At 37.4% G+C, this 22,559-nt stretch overlaps 1 protein-coding gene and 2 long non-coding RNA genes across 3 annotated transcripts in view; all 3 read left to right on the plus strand.

The window, feature by feature from the left end:
* Window positions 1-970: 970 nt before the first annotated feature.
* LOC113157143 overlaps window positions 971-22,559 on the plus strand; it is a 28,945-nt gene continuing 7,356 nt past the window's right edge. The window contains exon 1 of the mRNA XM_026352436.1: window positions 971-1,101. Coding sequence (XP_026208221.1) covers window positions 1,045-1,101 — 57 coding nt within the window. The 5' untranslated portion in view covers window positions 971-1,044. The remainder of the gene's footprint in view (window positions 1,102-22,559) is intronic.
* On the plus strand, window positions 8,462-10,863 carry LOC113157144. The gene is made up of 4 exons (XR_003298433.1): window positions 8,462-8,914; window positions 9,095-9,127; window positions 9,394-9,426; window positions 9,759-10,863. It is a non-coding gene; the product is annotated as an uncharacterized LOC113157144 (long non-coding RNA).
* LOC113157145 lies at window positions 21,158-21,729 on the plus strand. Its single transcript, XR_003298434.2, has 3 exons — window positions 21,158-21,225; window positions 21,317-21,489; window positions 21,625-21,729. It is a non-coding gene; the product is annotated as an uncharacterized LOC113157145 (long non-coding RNA).

Genomic DNA, 22,559 nt, shown 5'->3' on the forward strand with positions numbered 1-22,559 from the left:
ATGTCACAAGCTTTTTAACTATTTTAGGAAGTGACTTTTAAAAATAAATTAAGCACATTTGCAAAATATTTTATCTCACCTTGGTGGCCCCCAGGTTGGTAGTGCCCGAGGCAACCAGATAGCATAGCTCTAGGAGATAGCTACTCCAATAAAGTTTCATGTTTGAAAAAACAAACATATTGTTTTTCAGAATGTTGCTTATCAACCCGAATAGAAAAATATTTTTGTGTGCTGAATGATTAAAAATATTTGAGACCTTGTGCATTTCTCTTTTTTTTATTACAACAAATAATGCTGACCACTAAGTAACTATCTGGTCAAAAACAGGTTTAAGCATTTTGAGTTGACAAATATGCAAAAAAAAAAAGAGTTCAGTTTCACTGCTTTGTAGTCTCCATCATTTTGCTTCTCTACTTTCTTATTTATGATGCTCACGTTCGCCCTAAAGTTTGGTATTGTTTAAAATCTATTAAAGTACTTTTTAACCTGGGGCAGAGTGAAGTACTGACAGTACTTGTACTTTTACCTGATTGTCTTGCACTTTATCTCTAATTTTTCCCCAGTGAAGAAAGATAAAAGGCAGTTTCTCTGTTCAGGACCAGTATGACAGGTTGTGGACCAGTAAATAATTTCTAAATACATGAATACTAGTGAATTCCACAAATTCTCTAAGGAAACTAACTTAAGAACAAATCTTTATGAACAGTTTTTAGTATGAATCCCATCGCTATCAAGGGCATTTTATTTCCATTGTTTTTCCCAATAAACCACACGACAAAATAAAAAAACAGAGTCAAAGGGAGGCTAATTGGTGTAAACAGGGTGTTTACACACACACACACACACACGCAGGCACAGAATACATGGTTGTCATTGGCTGTCACCTGGTTGTTTACACTGTTCCATAGGATATCTGCATAAAGATAAGTCCTCATCAGCCTTCCCTGATTCAGCTCATTCACTATGTCGCTCTCGCTGCCTCTGCTACTGTTGCTGCTGCTGCAGCTGCTGCTTCTAGGCTGCACCTCTGATTATTCTCGTTTTATGGGGACAGTGATGACCTACTACCCACAAACCACTAATGCGGATGGCTCTGTCAAGGTATGTGGTTTCTCAAACCTGCATTTACATTTTGATAAGTGACTGCAGCTAGTAGAAAACAAGACCATTCCATTCACCACATAGGATGTTCTATATTTTTCAAATATAATGTAGGATTGAAGAATAAAACTAGATAAAGCATTTCCTGAAGAAAATGCACTGTGAATGCTGAAACGCTGAATCGATTCATGAAGAACTGCTGAAAGTTGATGAAGAGAAACAGGAAGTGTTTTAACAGAGATAAACATATGAAGAAGAAGATAAAACAGCTGAATGTTAACTTAAAACAGCTGAAATAGATTTGATGAAGTTAATAAAACATAGCTGAATTTATCTAAACAGTTAAATTTAAAGTTAAATGTTTAGTTAAAAAGAGCTTAAATAGATTTGCTAAAGTTGATAAAACAGCTGAATTTATCTAAACAGTTAAATTTAAAGTTAAATGTTTAGTTAAAAAGAGCTTAAATAGATTTGCTAAAGTTGATAAAACAGCTGAATTTATCTAAACAGTTAAATTTAAAGTTAAATGTTTAGTTAAAAAGAGCTTAAATAGATTTGCTAAAGTTGATGAAATATAGCTGAATTTATTTAAACAGTTAAAGGTAAAGTTAAATGTTTAGTTAAAAAAGCTTAAATAAATTTGCTGAAGTTGATAAAACATAGCTGAATTTGTTTAAACAGTAATTTAGATAAAGGCTGAAACGTTTTAAAACGCTGCTGAAATTAGCTGAAAAGAAACAGGAAGTGTTTTAACAGAGCTAAACATATGAAGAAGAAGCTAAAACAGCTGAATGTTAACTTAAAAAAAGCTGAAAACGATTTGCTAAAGTTGATAAAACATAGCTGAATTTATCTAAAATAGTTAAAAAGTTAAAAGAAAAGTTAAACAGTTTTCTTAAAAATACCTGAAAGTAAAATAAACTGAAGCAGGTTAGCAAAGAGCCGCTAGCATAAACATGCTAACTACACACGAGCCTGACGCTGATTTATAAACAGCCCTGATCACGTGACCCGACACAGCCGTTGCCACGGAGACTGTAGTGGAGAGGCGGGAAACTTCAACTGCCAAGATTTTCACTCGTGAAAACTGATTTGGAGCCCTTACAAACAGGCTTTTTTCAGCAAAACTACGACAGATATCGTCATATAAAGTTAACTACGTGAGAGCCAAGACTTTAATGAACCACTAGTGTGAATTTTATGTTTGAGGACTGAAAATTGTGGTCACACGAGCGAGAGATCAAAGTGCTACCTTCAGCTTGTCAGACAGAATCTCAGACCGAATTTAACATTGGAGCTAATGGGAGAGCTGAGGGGGACTCCCGTCACTCCGAGGCTCACAGAGAAAAAACGATTTGTCTCAGAACTGAAATAAATAAATTATCAGAATCAGGACAAGTATTCCTATATTGTTGTGAAGAAATTATTTAGAAAGAGTGAAAATTGCGGCCGTGCTGACAGTTTATTGAGAAAGATTTTGGTTTTAAAAAATCGGCCTCTCCACTCTAAGCTGTGACGTCATTCGCTCTAGCTGCACCAACGTTCCATCATTCACTCCCATTATAAAGTCCAAAATCATCCAAAAACATCAAGTCACAAAAACTGTAATTATGAAAAAACTATAAAAGATATTAAAAAACTGAATGGAAGATTTAAAGAGCAGAAATAGCTGAACATTTTGATACCTGAATGATTTCTGTAGCTGAAAGTATGCTGAAGTAGTTAAAGCTGAAAGAAGAAGAAGTTGAAGAGCTGCTGAAGAGACTCTCCCATAGGAATCCATTATAAAAAATAGTTATTAAAAGTTAAATATTTTAAAAAGTATAAAAGTTATAAAAATTCTGAATGGAAGCACACTTCTCCTTAAAAAGCTGAACATTTTGATACCTGAACGGTTTCTGTAGCTTAAAGTATGAAGGAGTAGTTACGCGCCGAAAAACGTACGGAAGAATAATATATAATATACTAGATAAAGCATTTCCTGAAGAAAATGCACTGTGAATGCTGAAACGCTGAATCGATTCATGAAGAACTGCTGAAAGTTGATGAAGAGAAACAGGAAGTGTTTTAACAGAGATAAACATATGAAGAAGAAGATAAAACAGCTGAATGTTAACTTAAAAAAGCTGAAATAGATTTGTTGAAGTTGATAAAACATAGCTGAATTTATCTAAAATAGTTAAAAAGTTTAAAGAATAGTTACAGTTTTTGTTAAAAAGAGCTGAAAGTAGAAGAAACTGAAGCAGGTTAGCAAAGAGCCGCTAGCATAAACAGGCTAACTACACGCAAGCCTTGATCACGTGACCCGACACAGCCGTTGCCACGGAGACTGTAGGGGAGAGGCGGGAAACTTCAACTGCCAAGATTTTCACTCATGTAAAAACTGATTTGGAGCCCTTACAAACAGGCTTTTTTCAGCAAAACTACGATAGGTATCGTCATAAAAAGTTAACTACGTGAGAGCCAAGACTTTAATGAACCACTAGTGTGAATTTTATGTTTGAGGACTGAAAATTGTGGTGACAGGAGCGAGAGATCCAGGTGCAACCTTCAGCTTGTCGGACAGAATCTCAGACCGAATTTAACATTGGCGCTAATGGGAGAGCGGAGGGGGACTCCCGTCACTCTGAGGCTCACAGAGAAAAAACGATTTGTCTCATAGCTTATATAAATAGCTTATCAGAATCAGGACAAGTTTACCTACATTTCTGTGAAGAAATTATTCCGATAGAGTGAAAATTGCGGCCGTGCTGACAGTTTATTGAGAAAGATTTTGGTTTAAAAAAACCGGCCTCTCCACTCTAAGCTGTGACGTCATCCACTCTAGCTGCACCAACGTTCCATCATTCACTCCCATTATAAAGTCCAAAATCAGACAAAAACATCAAGTCACAAAAACTGAAATTATGAAAAAACTATGAAAGATATTAAAAAACTGAATGGAAGATTAAAAGAGCAGAAATAGCTGAACATTTTGATACCTGAATGATTTCTGTAGCTGAAAGTATGCTGAAGTAGTTAAAGCTGAAAGAAGAAGAAGTTGAAGAGTTGCTGAAGAGACTCTCCCATAGGAATCCATTATAAAAAATAGTTATTAAAAGTTAAATATTTTAAAAAGTATAAAAGTTATAAAAATTCTGAATGGAAGCACACTTCTCCTTAAAAAGCTGAACATTTTGATACCTGAACGGTTTCTGTAGCTCAAAGTATGAAGGAGTAGTTAGAGTCCAAAAAGTGTACGGAAGAATAATAATAATATATAATATATAACTAGATAAAGCATTTCCTGAAGAAAATGCACTGTGAATGCTGAAACGCTGAATCGATTCATGAAGAACTGCTGAAAGTTGATGAAGAGAAACAGGAAGTGTTTTAACAGAGATAAACATATGAAGAAGAAACTAAAACAGCTGAATTTTAACTTAAAAAAGCTGAAATAGATTTGTTGAAGTTGATAAAACATAGCTGAATTTATCAAAACAGTTAAAGATAAAGTTAAATGTTTAGTTAAAAATGCTGAAATAAATTTGATAAAGTTGATAAAACATAGCTGAATTTCTCTAAACAGTTAAATTTAAAGTTAAATGTTTAGTTAAAAATGCTGAAATAAATTTGATAAAGTTGATGAAACATAGCTGAATTTATCTAAACAGTTAAATTTAAAGTTAAATGTTTAGTTAAAAATGCTGAAATAAATTTGATAAAGTTGATGAAACATAGCTGAATTTATCTAAACAGTTAAATTTAAAGTTAAATGTTTAGTTAAAAATGCTGAAATAAATTTGCTAAAGTTGATAAAACATAGCTGAATTTATCTAAAATATAAAAGTTAAACAGTTTTGTTAAAAAGAGCTGAAAGTAGAAGAAACTGAAGCAGGTTAGCAAAGAGACGCTAGCATAAACAGGCTAACTACACACGAGCCTGTACAAGTGTCTGACGCTGATTTATAAACAGCCCTGATCACGTGACCCGACACAGCCGTTGCCACGGAGACTGTAGGGGAGAGGCGGGAAACTCCAACTGCCAAGATTTTCACTCGTGAAAACTGATTTGGAGCCCTTACAAACAGGCTTATTTCAGCAAAACTACGACAGATATCGTCATGAAAAGTTAACTACGTCAGAGCCAAGACTTTAATGAACCACTAGTGTGAATTTTATGTTTGAGGACTGAAAATTGTGGTCACAGGAGCGAGAGATCCAAGTGGATCCTTCAGCTTGTCGGACAGAATCTCAGACCGAATTTAACATTGGCGCTAATGGGAGAGCGGAGGGGGACTCCCGTCACTCTGAGGCTCACAGAGAAAAAACGATTTGTCTCTGAGCTTAGATAAATAGCTTATTAGAATCAGGACAAGTTTCTCTACAATATTATGAAGAAATTATTCAGAAAGAGTGAAAATTGAGGCCGTGCTGACAGTTTATTGAGAAAGATTTCGGTTCACAAAAATCGGCCTCTCCACTCTAAGCTGTGACGTCATCCACTCTAGCTGCACCAACGTTCCATCATTCACTCCCATTATAAAGTCCAAAATCAGACAAAAACATCAAGTCACAAAAACTGTAATTATAGAAAAACTATAAAAGATATTAAAAAACTGAATGGAAGATTAAAAGAGCAGAAATAGCTGAACATTTTGATACCTGAATGATTTCTGTAGCTGAAAGTATGCTGAAGTAGTTAAAGCTGAAAGAAGAAGAAGTTGAAGAGTTGCTGAAGAGACTCTCCCATAGGAATCCATTATAAAAAATAGTTATTAAAAGTTAAATATTTTAAAAAGTATAAAAGTTATAAAAATTCTGAATGGAAGCACACTTCTCCTTAAAAAGCTGAACATTTTGATACCTGAACGGTTTCTGTAGCTCAAAGTATGAAGGAGTAGTTACGCGCCGAAAAACGTACGGAAGAATAATAATAATAATAATATATAATAAAGATTACAATAACAATACTGTGAATGCTCAACAGCATTCACAGTGACTAGATAAAGCATTTCCTGAAGAAAATGCACTGTGAATGCTGAAACGCTGAATCGATTCATGAAGAACTGCTGAAAGTTGATGAAGAGAAACAGGAAGTGTTTTAACAGAGATAAACATATGAAGAAGAAGATAAAACAGCTGAATGTTAACTTAAAACAGCTGAAATAGATTTGTTGAAGTTAATAAAACATAGCTGAATTTATCTAAACAGTTAAATTTAAAGTTAAATGTTTAGTTAAAAAGAGCTTAAATAGATTTGCTAAAGTTGATGAAACATAGCTGAATTTATCTAAAATAGTTAAAGGTAAAGTTAAAGTGTTTAGTTAAAAATAGCTGAAATAGATTTGTTGAAGGTAATAAAACATAGCTGAATTTATGTAAACAGTTAAAGGTAAAGTTAAATGTTTAGTTAAAAAGAGCTAAAATCAATTTGCTGAAGTTTATAATACATAGCTGAATTTATCTAAACAGTAAAATATGAATGTTAAAGGTGAAGTTAAGATGTTTAGTTAAAAAAAGCTTAAATAAATTTGCTTAAGTTAATAAAACATAGCTGAATTTGTCTAAACAGTTAAAGGTAAAGTTAAATGTTAAGTTAAAAAGAGCTTAAATAGATTTGCTGAAGTTTATCTAAACAGTAATTTAGATAAAGGCTGAAACGTTTTAAAACGCTGCTGAAATTAGCTGAAGAGAAACAGGAAGTGTTTTAACAGAGATAAACATATGAAGAAGAAGATAAAACAGCTGAATGTTAACTTAAAAAAAGCTGAAATAGATTTGCTGAAGTTAATAAAACATAGCTGAATTTATCTAAACAGTAAAATATTCCAGTTACAGGTAAAGTTGAGATTAGATTAGGTAAAAATAGCTGAAAGTATGTAGAAGAAACTGAAGCAGGTTGGCAAAGAGACTGTAAGAGATAGGTATCGTCATGAAAAGTGAACCACCTGGGAGCCAAGACTTTAATGAACCACTAGTGTGAATTTTATATTTGAGGACTGAAAATTGTGGCCACAGGACACAACTCCAGGTCGGTCCAGTAATGCAACCAACACAGGTGAAGCAAACGTTTGCATAAGTTTTCTCATCAAGACCATAAAGAACAGATTCTGATTAACTTCAAATAAATTCTTGGTCTCACATCAACTCTAATTCTACACAGCACAGTGACAATAACACTAACACAACTGGACAACACAACTTCTTATTCTGCCCATCAACAGGAGTTGATGCCCTGTCCCCCCAACCCCCCCACTAGACAACTGAGTGTGTGTCACACTCAGTCAGTCAGTCACTATATCTATCTATCTATCTATCTATCTATCTATATATATATATATATATATATATATATATATATATATATATATATATATATATATATCTATCTATCTATCTATATATATATATATATATATATATATATATATATATATATATATATATATATATATAAAATATAATCAAGAATAAAAATAATATATTAATAAGACATAAACCTACAACAGCATATGTATTTAATTACTATAAAATTAACCCACTGAGCCACAAGCATCAATTCGTGTCGTGTTTTGGATGTTAAAATTCACTTTGTAATGTTTTTTTTATGTTTCCTTGGATTGCCTAAAAACTCGACTTTGTCAAACGCCGGAATTTCCGAGTGCCCCTGAACTCCACATGTATTTTCCTCAGCTTCGCGCGAAAACCGCCGTTCATTCCTTTGTTGTCTTTGCCGGTAAGTAGTCGATACTGATTCTCTTTTCAGACATTAATGGTTTTTAAGTTTTTTAAACATAAGTATGAAAGTTAAACATAATCGAACATAAATCAAATCACAAAAGTCCACGTCAGTGAGTATTATCTTAAAGGCGTAATTGTCAATAAGTTAACGCTAGCTAGGTAGCTTTCTAACGGGCTAGCGCTAACTGGTAGAGGCTAGCGAACAGCTAGCGACTATTGCTAATGCTAGTATAAAGACATGTTAGCGGGTGAGACTACTTAATTTTTGATTTTTTCAACTGAGAACCGTTTTAGCCTTTAGTATGAAATGAACAAATGAAAAGAGTTGTAAAAGGTTCTGTAAGTTTCAACTGTTTCTGTCAGCTCAATAGCTCAAGAGCATTTTTCCACTGCATAGTAATTAGCAGCTCAACGTTACAGGGCTCTACTTGACTTGACTCTCTGTTCACTCAGTGTAGTAGAAACTGGAACTGGTTTTAATTCTAAGTGGTTATTTATCAAAGTAAAGACACAAGTTTATTTTCACTAAAGTTGAGTTAATGGAGACTTCTTCAGGGCTCGGAGCGTTAGAGACGCTTCTCTCTGACCAATCAGCGTTAGAGACACTTATTTTTGACCAATCAGCGATAGAGACGCTTCTCTCTGACCAATCAGCGGTCCACATTTTTCCCGCCACCTTCCAACTGTTGCTATGCAGTGGAATCTGTGTAGTGTCCATATTTATATATCTAGTACTTTTAAAGCAGTTACTGTACATAGACCTGAAATATTGTTTCCTCTTTTAGACAAAGCATTTGGTGTGTGCACAATTGTTGGTAAGTACAGAAATAAACTGTGACTGTTTAAGGTGTTAATTTGTAATTAACTTGCTAACTGAGCATAGCAGACAACAAAATGAGAACTAGCACATGACACAGAGACATGTTTTAATGCACATCTGTGTTTTATGTGACTTTGTAATAAATCAGAGAGTTTAATAAATGTAGAGATGATTTATATTAAGTTTCTGAAATGAATCTAAACACAGCTCTCTCTCCCTTCCTCGGTTTGCCGGTGCATCACTGTGTTAGTGACTCCAGAATAACTGACTGTAAGTTAACACACAAATAGTGCACAGTTTGGTTCTTGATACAGAATATTAATACAGGTATTACTCCAGTAATAACCAGTCTTTATCAGTTATCCATCCTGACATGTAGAGAATTTATGTTAATTTCTGAAATGAACCTAAACACAACTCTTTCTCCCTTCCTCATATATCTCCTTGTAGCCTGCTCCCGTGGACTCCAGGCCAACTCTGACCGTAAGTTAATACAAACTCACACTGTTACAAGCAGCACACAGTTTTGTTCTTGATTGCAATCTAGAATGATCTCTCCATCCAGTATCAATTTTCATTACACAAATAGCGCACAGTTTGGTTCTTGATACAGAATATTAATACAGGTATTACTCCAGTAATAACCAGTCTTTATCAGTTATCCATCCTGACATGTAGATAATTTATGTTCATTTCTGAAATGAACCTAAATACAACTCTTTCTCCCTTCCTCATATATCTCCTTGTAGCCTGCTCCCGTGGACTCCAGGCCAACTCTGATCGTAAGTTAATACAAACTCACACTGTTACAAGCAGCACACAGTTTTGTTCTTGATTGCAATCTAGAATGATTTCTCCATCCAGTATCAATTTTCATTACATACAGTAAATTATCCACCATGATAACCGTAAGTATTAAAAGGATTGAGCAGCAAAATGTTTGATTTATGAAAAAAGTTTTGTTTCACACCACAATAGGAAATGCACATGAGTATGAGATGATTGCTTAAATATTGTCATATCAAATTATTCAAAGCCTAGACTTTGAATAAAGATTGACATTGTACATGTTTATTTTCCTACTGATTCCTTTCTTCTTCTTTTTTTCTTGCAGGTGCTGTGCAGTTCCAGCAACCCCTCTGTCTGTCTATCCCTCTACTCTATAGCCATGAACTCTGTCTTTGCCCTTCGTGGCCCCTATGCCCTTCGAGGCCCCTAAAGCCCTTTGAGGCCCCTATATTTTCAAGAACAATATTTCAAGAACATTCTATTTTCAAAGCATTGTCTATACAAGAACTATTTTCAAAGCATTGTCTATACAAGAACTATTTTCAAAGCATTGTCTATACAAGAAATATTTTCAAAGCATTGTCTATACAAGAAATATTTTCAAAGCATTGTCTATACAAGAAATATTTTCAAAGCATTGTCTATACAAGAAATATTTTCAAAGCATTGTGTTTACAAGAATTATATTCACAGCATTGTCTTTTTCAGGAACCATATTCACTGCAGTGTCTTTTTCAGGAACCATATTCGCTGCCTTATTTTCATATCTTATCATATTGATTACTATATTCTGCCATATTTTATTGGTCTCAGGTCATATCATCTTTTCCATTGGCTAAATAAATTTTTACAGTAAAATTTTCATTGCTAATTGAAAATTGGAATTTATTGATTTAAATCATTAAGTAAGATAAAATCTCTTTAAAATTATTTGAATATATATTTGCTATTTTTTTTCTTATTTGTCATTGATCTCCAATTGCTCAGCTAAATTTAAACTTTTATTACTGATAAAACGCAGCCATAGTTACATCATTGAACAGGACTGAAAAACACAGAGCACTGTAGCTGTTCCTGAGTCTTACTGCTGTCGAGTGTTCCTCACTTCTCCAGGTTTGTACCCAGGTCTGTATTGAAGCAAATATCTGTATAACTGTTGGAAAAGTTCACCTGTTGTGTTAAAACACAAATAAAACAACAGTTGCAGCAGGAGCTGTATTGATTGGAAGTGACTGTTTCCTGACTTCCTGACTCCTGAGTGTCGTCATCAAGTGGTGGAAGCTGCTCCAGAAGCTCTCATCTCATCAGTGTCACAGCTGTGACTGAACATAAACTGTTAACAGTGAAGTGACACTAGAATAGTATAAAGGTTATTCTGCTGGTAAGTGCAAAGAGTTGAGCACAGGTCATAGCAAGTAAAGGATCCACTACTGATAATAGACTTGTTCTGAGGATTAGTGAAAACTATTATCAACACAGTTGGACTTCATTCATTCATTTGTGTGATTCATATTTAATTTTTTTTCATTCTCAATTCACTAAATTAAAAGCTTTTAAATTTGTGAGCTCTTTAAAAGCTTATTACCCATATTGATTTAAGTAAATTGGATAGTTTTAAATCCCATAGTAACAGAACTTTCAACTTAAACGCAGGCTTTAAAAAGTGAATCTCAGCTCTACTGAAGTCAGTAAGACCAGTTGTATTGTTTTATATTTGTGAATTTGAAACACGATGCCGAGGAAGAGTAAGAAGTCTCAGGCTGTAAAACTGCAGTGGAAGAAGCTGAAGGATTCTGACTGTGCAGCAACACATGAAGAAGCAGAATGTCCTGGTTCTGTAAGTGTACAAGAGGCAGGTGTACATGATGAGAAAGCTGTGTCAAGAGGTTCGTATGATGATACTGTGACCAGAGGACGTCAGAGTGATGCTGTATGTGTAGCTGGACCTTCTAACACACACCAGGTAAATGACAGAGGAGAAAGTAGTGTTCTACATGTACCAAAGGAGAAGAGAGGAAACCACAGTGACCCTGCATGTGTAGCTGGACCTCGTCATGCACACAGTGTAAACCTGGAAGATCAGCCTTCTGAAACACGTGTACGTGCATCCCGCAGCCAGGCTTCTATGAGGTACGGTAGCTCCAGAAACAGCCAGTGTACCTGTAACTCGCTGACCTTTCTCGCATTCCTTCATGAGGATGAAAACCTGACCAGAGCAGATCTTGACCTTGTCTTGGATAAAGGTGATGTGATGTATAAAGAGGCCAGAAAAAGGTTTCCTGCTAATATACATCTGGCAACTGATGAGCTCCCTGATGAAGCTTCTGCACGCAGACACGTGTATCATGTAGACATGACACAACATTCTCGCTACGGCACATTTGGAGGACCTTTACCTGGAGCTGTGGACAGTTTCCTTGACCTTGAAGCAGGTTTGAGTTGTTTGTTATCAGATGTGGAGTACGCATTGCTGCTGATGACAGGGTTATGTATCGCAGTGTTCAGAACCAGATCAAACAAGTACGGGTTTTTTGATCCTCACTCGAGAACAGCCACAGGTTTGCCTCTACCTCTGGGATCGAACAGTACTGGTACCGCTGTAATGGTCACTTTCACACATCTCAGTGATATGATTGACAGGCTCACCAGATGTCACCACGTTTTGGGCACACAGTCCTCCTGTACCTATGAACTGAAGCCGGTGAACTTTTACAACCTGAATGATGCTATCCAACAGACAGTAAGCAGACCTACACCTCACACAGCTGTGACTCCTGCTCCATTGGATGATGCTACTACTGAATCAAAGTCTACCACCACTGGTCTTTGTGAAAACACCAACCCTGAGATGCCCAGTCACACCACATCTGTTACATCACATGACAGTGAGGCAAGCTCGTCTACTGCAAAGACAAATACTGGTGATCTCCACGAATCCTCTTGTAAGCTGTCAAAACTTAGTAAAAGCAGAAGGAGGAGGTTTAAAAGAAGACAGATGCTCTCAGAAAAAGCACCACAAAGAAAAGAGAAGCAAAAAAGGAAAGAAAGTGAAAAGTATGCTTCAGATGAAACGTACAGGGCAAAGAAAAAATCCTACGTCAGCAGGAAATATCAAAATGATCCTGAATTACGACAAAAGAAAAAAATGAACAGAAAAACCCAGTACAGAGATGATGTTGGTTTTAGGCAAAAACAAAAACTCTATATAACTGAACGATACAGAGGTGATGTTGGTTTTATGCAGAAACAAAAACGCTATATAACTGAGCGATACCGAGGTGATGTTGGTTTTATGCAGAAACAAAAACGCTATATAACTGAGCGATACGGAGACAATGCTGACTTTAGAAGAAGGCAGCGATCATATATGACTCAGCATTATCAACATGACAAAGCATTCAGGATTCGACACAGAGAACTCATGAAACAATTGATGAGGAACAGGTATAGAAACAATCTTGCATTCAGGATTATGCACAATATGAGATGTGCAATGAAAGTTAAAAGGAAATACAGACGCTTTAATATTCCTACACATCAACAGTTTGACAACAGTTTGATCCAAGAGGCCACAGCTGTTTTCAGATCTCAAATAAAGGCCGGTCCCACTTATGTGTGCACTGTCTGTCATAAGGCGTCATTTCCAAACCAAGTACAACTGTGCAAAAGATCAGCGTACACTAAAAATGAAGATATGGTTTCAACTTGCCTGACAGGAAAGTATGTTCATGTTTGTGATGATGTCTGCAGGAATGAGCAACAGTGTAAGGTGCCTGATGAGAGAAAGAAAGAGTGGATTTGTCACACATGTCATAACCATCTTAAGAAAGGAGCCATGCCACACCTTGCTGTAGCCAATAACTTGGAGCTTGCTGAGATTCCAGCTGAACTGTCTGATCTGAACATACTGGAGAGACATCTCATTGCAAAGTGCATCCCATTCGCTAAGATTGTTCCTCTTCCCAAAGGCAGACAGAGAGCAATACATGGTAATGTTGTATGTGTCCCATCTGAGGTCCAGGAAACAGTTGATGCTTTACCCAGAGTGAGAAGTGAGTCCCAGGTCCTGAGAGTGAAACTGAAGAGACGCTTGTGTTACAAAGGTCATCAGATTTTCCAGACTGTAACCTGGTCTAAACTTGTGCAGGCTCTGCTTAAACTCAAGCACATTCATCCAGAGTATGAGGACATAGTTATAAGAGATGATCCTGAGTTATGTGATCCAACACTTCCAGATGATGATGATGATGATGATGATGGTGAGTGTGAAACAATGGATGATGTTGAATATGGGGAAGATGATCTCATGCAAATAGAGAGGTGTGAAATTAGTGCACTACAAGAAAATGATCCTGAACATGAGCAACAACACACTGACTTGCTGCCACATGATGATGATCAACCTGAGGAGCAGATCGTTGACACAGAACAGGAAGGTGACATGCCTAACGGAGGTCTAGCTTTAGAATCATGTCTGCAGCCGCCGGATGTTGCTGAGGAGATTTTATGTTTCAGTGAAGGGATCTACTCTGTCGCTCCAGCAGAAAGAAACAATCCAGTGAGCTTCTTTAAAACACCTAATCTGGAGGCCATGGCTTTCCCCGTTCAGTTTCCTACTGGTCAGAACACTCTGGATGCAAAAAGACCCATTAAATTAACACCAAGCAAATATTTTAAATCCAGGCTTTTCTGTATTGATGAACGCTTTGCCAGAGACACAAACTATTTGTTTTTTGCACAGTTTGTGACTGAAATCCACTTGGCTACGTCAAGCATGACCATACAGTTACGCAAAGGAAAACCTGTGACCAGAGATGGACGCAGAATAACATCTAGAATGTTACGAGACAAACGAGAGGTTGAGAAACTGGTAAGGAACAAAGATGCTATCAGATTCATGCAGCCACTCAGAGGAACACCAGCATACTGGGAGAAAACAACCAAAGACCTTTTTGCCATGATCAGACAGTTGGGAACTCCTACGTTCTTTTGCACATTCTCAGCAGCAGAAATGCGTTGGCCTGAAGTGATTGAGGCAATAAAACATCAGCAGGGTGAAGAAGTCAACTTTGATGAGCTGAGCTGGACAGAAAAAACAGACATACTGAGAAGCAACCCTGTCACAGTGATGCGCATGTTTGATAAACGTGTTGAAGCCTTGTTCAGAGATTTGATCTTATCAAACGCTGTCCTTGGGAGAGTCGTGGATCATTTCATAAGACTTGAGTTTCAGAATCGTGGTTCCCCTCATATACACTGTCTTCTGTGGGTAGAAGGTGCACCTGTGTTTGAAAAAGATGATGATATAACAGTGTGTAATTTTGTGTCCAAGTACATGACGGCTCAGCTTCCTGACCAACGCACACAACCTGAACTGTACAAGAAAGTCACAGAAGTGCAAGTTCACAGCAGAAACCACTCAAGGTCATGTTTCAAATACATCGGAGCTGATTGTCGTTTTGGGTTTCCCAAGCCACCAGCTAACAGGACGATGATAGTAAGACCAAAAGAAAGAGGAGATGAGTCTTTGGCACTGGAAGAAGCAAAGAACAAACTCAGACCATTGAACAGACTACTGAATGAACCTGAAGTCGCCTCCCTGAGTTTAGAGCAGCTCCTCACTCGATGTGATTTAACACTCACAGAGTATGAACGATGTCTGTGTTTGGTGATGAAATCCAGCAAAGTGATACTGAAGCGTGATCCAAAGGACTGCTGGGTAAACGCATATAATCCACATCTGCTGGAAGCCTGGGATGGAAACTTAGATCTGTCGTACATCTTAAACCCTGGAAGTGTTGTGGTGTACCTGTGTTCATACATGTGTAAGAACGAGAGTGGACTGTCCGAGTACCTGAAAACAGTCATTCAGAACTCCAACACAGAAAGTGTCAACGAATGTGATGAAATGAGGGCAGTCATGCAGGCATATTCAAAAAAGAGAGAGATCAGCGCTCAGGAGTGTGTGGCTCGTGCATGTGGCATCAACATGAAAAAGTGTTCCCGTGGTTTCGTCTTCATACCGACTGATGACAACGCAGTGAAAATGAGTCGTCCCATGTCACAGTTAGAGGACACGACACCAGACAGTGAGAATGTGTGGATGACCACTCTGATTGACAAATACAAGTGCAGACCAGAAACTCCAGAGTTTGAGGTGATGTGCTTGGCTGACTTTGCAGCTACATGCAGGTTTGTCTATGGCCAACAGAACAAAAGCAAAGACGTTTTGCCACTGCTGAACGAGATGGGGTTTGTTCAAATGAGAAAACATGATAAGCCCGCTGTCATCAGATTCTACCGTCCATCAGAGAAAAAACATCCTGAGAAATTCTATGGAGCATTACTAAAGCTGTACCTTCCACATCGATCAGACCTGGAGCTGAAAAGACCTTACTTACCCACATATGAGTCCTTCCACAACAGCGGCTGTGTACGACAACCTTACTCTGAACATCCTGAGACTGTCAAGGCCATCGTCAAACGAAACAAGAACAAATATGAGAAGAACAGTAAAGAGATTGAAGAAGCCATTGAAGAGTATGAACAGAACAGAGGTGTGATTGATGAATGGTGTAATCTGGCACCTGAGTCGGAACTTGTGAGGTTGGAGTGTAATGATGAAATGGAAACAAGAGAGAGACAGGATGAAAGAGAACAGGAGAACGTTCCAGACTACAGTCGTCAGGCTAATGTCGCAACAGAAGTCCGAGCCATGAGAGAACCCCCTGCTATCGATCCCACTGTGCTGCGGCAAATGTATCAGAATCTGAACCGGAAACAGGCCTGTGTCTTCTATAGAGTCAGAGACTGGTGCATAAAATGTGTGTGTGGTCTGAATCCAGAGCAGTTCTTCTTCTACATCAATGGTGGTGCTGGAACTGGAAAGTCTCACCTCATCAAATGCATCCATTCAGAGGCCTCTAAGATACTGAGCAGACTGCCGAGACACTCTGACGAGGCTGACATGTCAGGTCCCACTGTCCTGTTGACGTCCTTCACTGGAACTGCAGCCTTCAACATATCAGGTACAACACTGCACTCACTGCTCAAACTGCCGAGAAGCCTGAAACCTCCATTTCAAGGACTGGGTAACCAGCTGGACGAAGTCAGAGCAGACCTGTTAAATGCTGAGATCATTGTCATTGATGAAGTGTCCATGGTGTCTAAACCTCTTTTTGCCTATGTTGATGCCAGACTCAAGCAGATCAAAGGCAGTTACAGACCATTTGGAGGAATGTCTGTTTTAGCCGTTGGAGACTTTTATCAGCTTCCACCAGTGAGACAGTCCAAACCTCTGTGTGTCCACGACCCATCGCAGATCGACCTGTGGCAGGAACACTTCCAAATGATCACTCTCACTGAGATTATGCGTCAGAAGGATGATGTGGCCTTTGCGGACATGCTGAACAGGATCCGTGTGAAGGAAAAGTCGGTGGAGTTGTCAGATGAAGACAGAACCTTGTTGTCCCAGGCTGTCACTGAACCGAGTCTTTGTCCCACTGACGTCCTGCACATATTTGCAACAAACAAACAGGTAGACAAACACAACACAGCCACACTGTCTCTGCTCCACACTCACACTGTTACCATTGATGCAGAGGACTACAAAAAGGACCCACAGACTGGTAAAATGTCTCTCCAGACCACACCGCTGAAAGGAGGTAAGAACGAGTTATCAGACACACTACAAGTTGCTGAAGGTGCTCGTGTTATGCTCACTAGGAACCTCGATGTTTCTCAGGGTTTAGTGAACGGTTCGTTTGCCACTCTTATCAGGGTTGTAACCTCTGGAACAAACTCACATGTCACTAAGCTTGGATTACAGATGAATGAAAAATCAGCTAGAAGGAATTGTCCTACTAGAGCAGCCGCAGACGACCTTGTGTACATAGACAGAGCTGAGGAGAATCTGAAGCAGAAAGGAGTGGTACGGAGACAGTTCCCCATCAAGCTGGCATTTGCATGTACAATTCACAAGGTTCAGGGTATGACCACAACATCAGCTGTAGTGTCACTGAAGCACGTCTTTGAAGCTGGCATGGCTTATGTTGCTCTCAGCAGGGTGACGTCTCTCACTGGACTACATCTGCTGGACATGGACGAGAGGAAAATCTATGCCAACCCAGAAATCACTGCTGCCCTGGAAACCATGAGACAAGTGAGCTTGGATGAAATGATGCCTCTTCTTCAGATAAGTCCCACACTGAGCAGACATGACACTCTGACCATTGTTCACCATAACACAGAAGGGCTAGCATCTCATATCACAGACATAAAAAACCATCATGAGTTGTGTCTTGCAGATGTCTTGTGTCTCACAGAAACTCATCTACAGGGTTCCTTTGTTGCAGAGAGTCTCCATCTAGACGGCTACAACATGTTCAAACGGAACAGGCACCTGTCCTACACACAGTTTCCAAACATGGCAAACAGAGGTGGAGGTGGAGTTGCTGTTTATGTGAAAGACCACATTCAAGTGCATGAGAAACAGTATGTACATAATGTGACTGACCTTGAGTTTGTGGCTTTAAAGGTTGAAGCTCCACTGGCTGCACTGATTGCTGCTGTCTACAGACCTCCTGACTACAGCTTACCATCCTTCTTATCTAACCTAGGAAGTCTTCTGGAGGCTCTTGAGATCATGGACTGTCATCCTATTATTGTCTGTGGTGATTTCAATGAGAATCTTTTGTCTCATGCTAGCAAGCCAATACTGGAGATGTTCAGGTCCAGAGGATATGAACAGGTCATCGCTGCTGCTACCACAGAGAAGAACACACTGCTGGACCTCATTTTCATCTCACAACCAGGTCAGTGTCGTCACTGTGGTGTCCTGAAAACCTACTACAGTTACCATGATCCTGTGTTCTGTGTGCTGTCCTCGTGAAAAGGTCAGGTGAGTTTTACAGAGAACATATGTGATTTACTAGAACGTTATGTAAAAGTACTGCATTACATGGAGTATTAATACCTGTACTACGATGACATAGAGACTAACAGAAAATGATGATTGTAGTTGATTCAATCATGCTAAAAACAGTTTGATATTAACAATACTTTTGTGTTTACTAAAAATGGTGTGATATAACAATAATATCATGAACCACTTACTTTGGGTTGAAAGATAGAAGTTACAGATACAGCAGTGTAATCAAGTCTAAAACAAACTAGGGGGTCCTCTGTGCAGCCTGGCTTCAACACTTTGCCAGGCTCCAGTCTCACTGAGGCTGTGAGGGAGGGAGGGTGGACCAGAGGATCCCCTAACACCTGAAAACTTGAATTCACTGCTGGATTGAACAACTGACCAGTTACAATTGTTTGTTTCTCACAGAATATAAACTACAGTGTTCTCTGTTCTGGTAGCTCCAACAACATATAACTGATTATTAGTGTTACTGTTGTGTTTAAAGGTCAGGTAAGGGTTAGGTAACGATCATCATGTTGTATTTTTAGGTACTACATTATAGTAACACTTTAAGTCTTAGTCTAATCATGGAGTTGTACAACATATTGTTATATTTAGTGAGCAAAATGAAAACTTGGTTTGGTAAGTAGTTATCAGGGTTATTGATTCATATTATGGTTCACATTTTTTCTGGTCTCTCTTTTTACGGGTCACACATTCACCATGTCTTGGCCTGTGCATTTATCAGGGTGGGTCTGGGTCTGGGTTGGTAAATGCACAGGCCAAACATCTGTTAGTAGCTGCTCTACACAGCTACCAGCACACTTTTACATCTAATACATCAGAACGTATGTGTTCTTGGTGTGACACATACTTTCTGATACCTACCAGCTGATACCCCACTTTATTTTTCTATTTTCATAATTATCGATTTCTTCCTTATTATCTGTTTTCTACATACTAATTAATACACTATATTGCCAAAAGCTTTGGCATTTCCATTCTTAAACCTACGGATTAAGATTAAGTTTATGTGTGAAACAGAGGAATCAACTTGTTCCATGCAAATTAAATAATTCTTTCTTAGAAGATGATGATTTTAAAAAGTAGAGTGGCATCCATTAGTGCTACCAAAACTACAAATGGACACTTCTTCAGTGTTAATTTATTGTGAATTCCATAAAATCCATTTTAAATCTAGTTTAAATAATTACAGTGGGTTTTCAGCTCGGTAGGTGAAAGTCTTTTCACATTTATGTGTTCAGCCTTGGACTAATCTAAACCCTCCAGTAGCCTCCTGTATAGCACAGCAGTCATAAGTTGTACAGATTTCAAATAAAAAGTAAAACTAGTTGATTTGTTCAAAACCGTCTCTAAACTGTTTATAGCATCATATGAAATGACTTGAATGAGAAATGCTGTCCCATGTTGATCTTTATATGACTGACGGTTCATGGCTGCTGAAACTTAGAGATATGAACTAATGGGGTTTTAGTCCAAGTCTAACCATGATGTGCAAACACTTTGAAGGTAGGACTGAACAATACTGTACCAGAACAATCAGTCACTTTGTATCAGTAAAATCTAAAAATGTTTTTAGGGAAGAAATATTTTCCATGGTGCCATTACAAACCTGATATGACTTATCTTACACATTACACACATTTTATTCAGAAAACAATCAAAAGATGGTTTGAAAGAAGGATGTGGAGACATCTGTCAGTTACAGTCCCTCGTTTGAACATAGAGTATTTATCTTGTGCTATTGATGCTAACTTAAAACATATTGTTCAGTCCTGCCTTACAGTATAAAAGTATTAGAAAATACAAATACTTTATGGATTTATTTTTGTATAGCGGTAGATTTTGGTAAAGAATCACTTACTGTTACTGTCTAAATGGTTTATTTTTTTATTATTTGTATTTATTGTATGTTTTCTTAAACAAATACCTATATGTATGCTAATGTTGTTTTTGTGTTTTAGATTTATTGTATTGTATTTGTTAAATATTTGATAATGGACCATTGACAGTTTAAGTTAGAATTTTAGGTTTCATTAGTTATTTCAAAGTTCTATTTATTTTTTATATTATTTTTCTATTTTTATAGCACAATGTTATTTGGTAAGGAAGAAAGTGACAAACTTTAGGTTACATTTGTTTACAGACAGAAAATACAAGTTCTTCATGTAATTTTTTTACTGATACCTATCAGCTGATACCCCACATTCCTGTTCCACCTAAATCCCCACTAGACTGTATCCGTCCAGATATTATATTTTATTTTTAGTTTTGTTTTCTTGGAGAGGAGACATAGCTCTCCTGTGTCCTCTGTGACAACATTTGCACCCTTTGCCTTCTTGGCTTCAGCTCTGTGAGGATCAATAACACAATAACCAAGACCACATCATGCTGCAACAGACCACACTGCAGCACCATGTTAGCAGCCAATCGAAAAACAAACTGTTGTGAACCACACTGAGGAACATTGTACCACCTGCTGGTCACTTTAATTCTTCAGAGCAGAGGATGAGATGATTCCTACCAGCCTTTGCCTCACCTTCCTTACTCCTCTGGGATAACCAGTATGTTCTTCCAGCCAGTGCTTTGTCTTCTATACAACATAAGATGCTACTATAAGGTCAGGGTTACTTCTCAGCACCTTCAGTGTTTTTATTTACCTATTAATTTTGTGTAAAATAGACAGTTCTGATGACTGTGTTTTTGGATTTTATTGGGTTTTCTGTTGTAGCCAAAACTATGTCAGTGTCATTCAATTTAAAATTTTCCCTCAGATCTTCTTCCACTTTGCACTGAAGATTCTCAGGAGTTTCCAAAATGTCACCTGATCAACACTGGAAACTTCTCTGAAGCAGGGTTCAAGGTGCTGCATGATGATGTGTGCTTAACTTAATCATAATACGTTTTATTTCCTTTACTAACAATATAAAACATATTACTTTATTTCTTTTCAGGATCAGCTCCATCTTCTTACCTATACATCCCAGTGTGGACGACAGTCACTGTATAAACGGCTCAGTGGAGTCTAACTAACATCTCTGACCAGTGATCAGTCATCTCTCAGTCATTTGAGACTAACAGGAACTTCTCTGTGCAGCATCAGGCTCCTCCTAAACATCTTTAAAAGGTATTAGCTGTATTTCTTTCTGCTTACCAGACCTGTTCAACTTAGAACACTAACAATAACATTGCAGGAATTGCATGTTAGCATTTACTACAGGGATGTCAGAAGTGAAGTTTCTAATTCCCCTTTCTGTTTCAGGCTTCAGCTACACTACGTCAGACACTAAGCAGACGATTGGAAACAGCCACTTGAAATGTCAACTGTGTTGAACGTTGGACTTTGGACTCACGATACATAATCTGCTTCAGCAATGATCCAAAGTATACATTGATTGAAGGATTTTGGCTTTTAAAATATTATATTTAAAGGTTTACAACATTATGTAAACATGTAAATGGTTAAATTAGGTCAAAAGGAGTTTACCAACTGGTTGAGGCAGATGGCCGCCCACTCTGAACCTGGTCCTGAGGTTTCTTCCTCTAAAGGGAGTGTTTTTCCCCTCTCTGCTGTCACCTAGTGTTTGATTAAGTGAGGTTGTTGGGTTTTCTATAAGATTCTGTATACAGTTATATTTTGTAAGGTCTTAAACCTTAAACACTGTAAGAGCAACATACTTGTGGGGTGTTAGAATGATCTGGGAGTTGATGCTATACAAATAAAATTGAATTGAAAATTTGTTGAAAGTATTTTCAAATAATTGGTGATAATTGTGAAAATATAATGAATATAATTGATAATTAATATAATTAACTGATTCCTGAAGAACTACTGAAAGTTGCTGAAATGTTTTAAAACGCTGCTGAAATTAGCTGAAGAGAAACAGGAAGTGTTTTAACAGAGATAAACATATGAAGAAGAAGCTAAAACAGCTGAATGTTAACTTAAAAAAGCTGAAATAGATTTGATGAAGTTAATAAAACATAGTTGAATTTATCTAAACAGTTAAAGATAAAGTTAAATGTTTAGTTAAAAAAGCTGAAACAGATTTGATGAAGTTTATAAAACATAGTTGAATTTATTTAAACAGTTAAAGTTAAATGTTTAGTTAAAAAAGCTGAAATAAATTTGCTGAAGTTGATAAAACATAGTTGATTTTATCTAAACAGTAATTTAGATAAAGGCTGAAACATTTT

Source organism: Anabas testudineus, chromosome 18, assembly GCF_900324465.2.
Source record: "Anabas testudineus chromosome 18, fAnaTes1.2, whole genome shotgun sequence".
In the NCBI taxonomy this organism is placed as follows: Eukaryota; Metazoa; Chordata; class Actinopteri; order Anabantiformes; family Anabantidae; genus Anabas; species Anabas testudineus.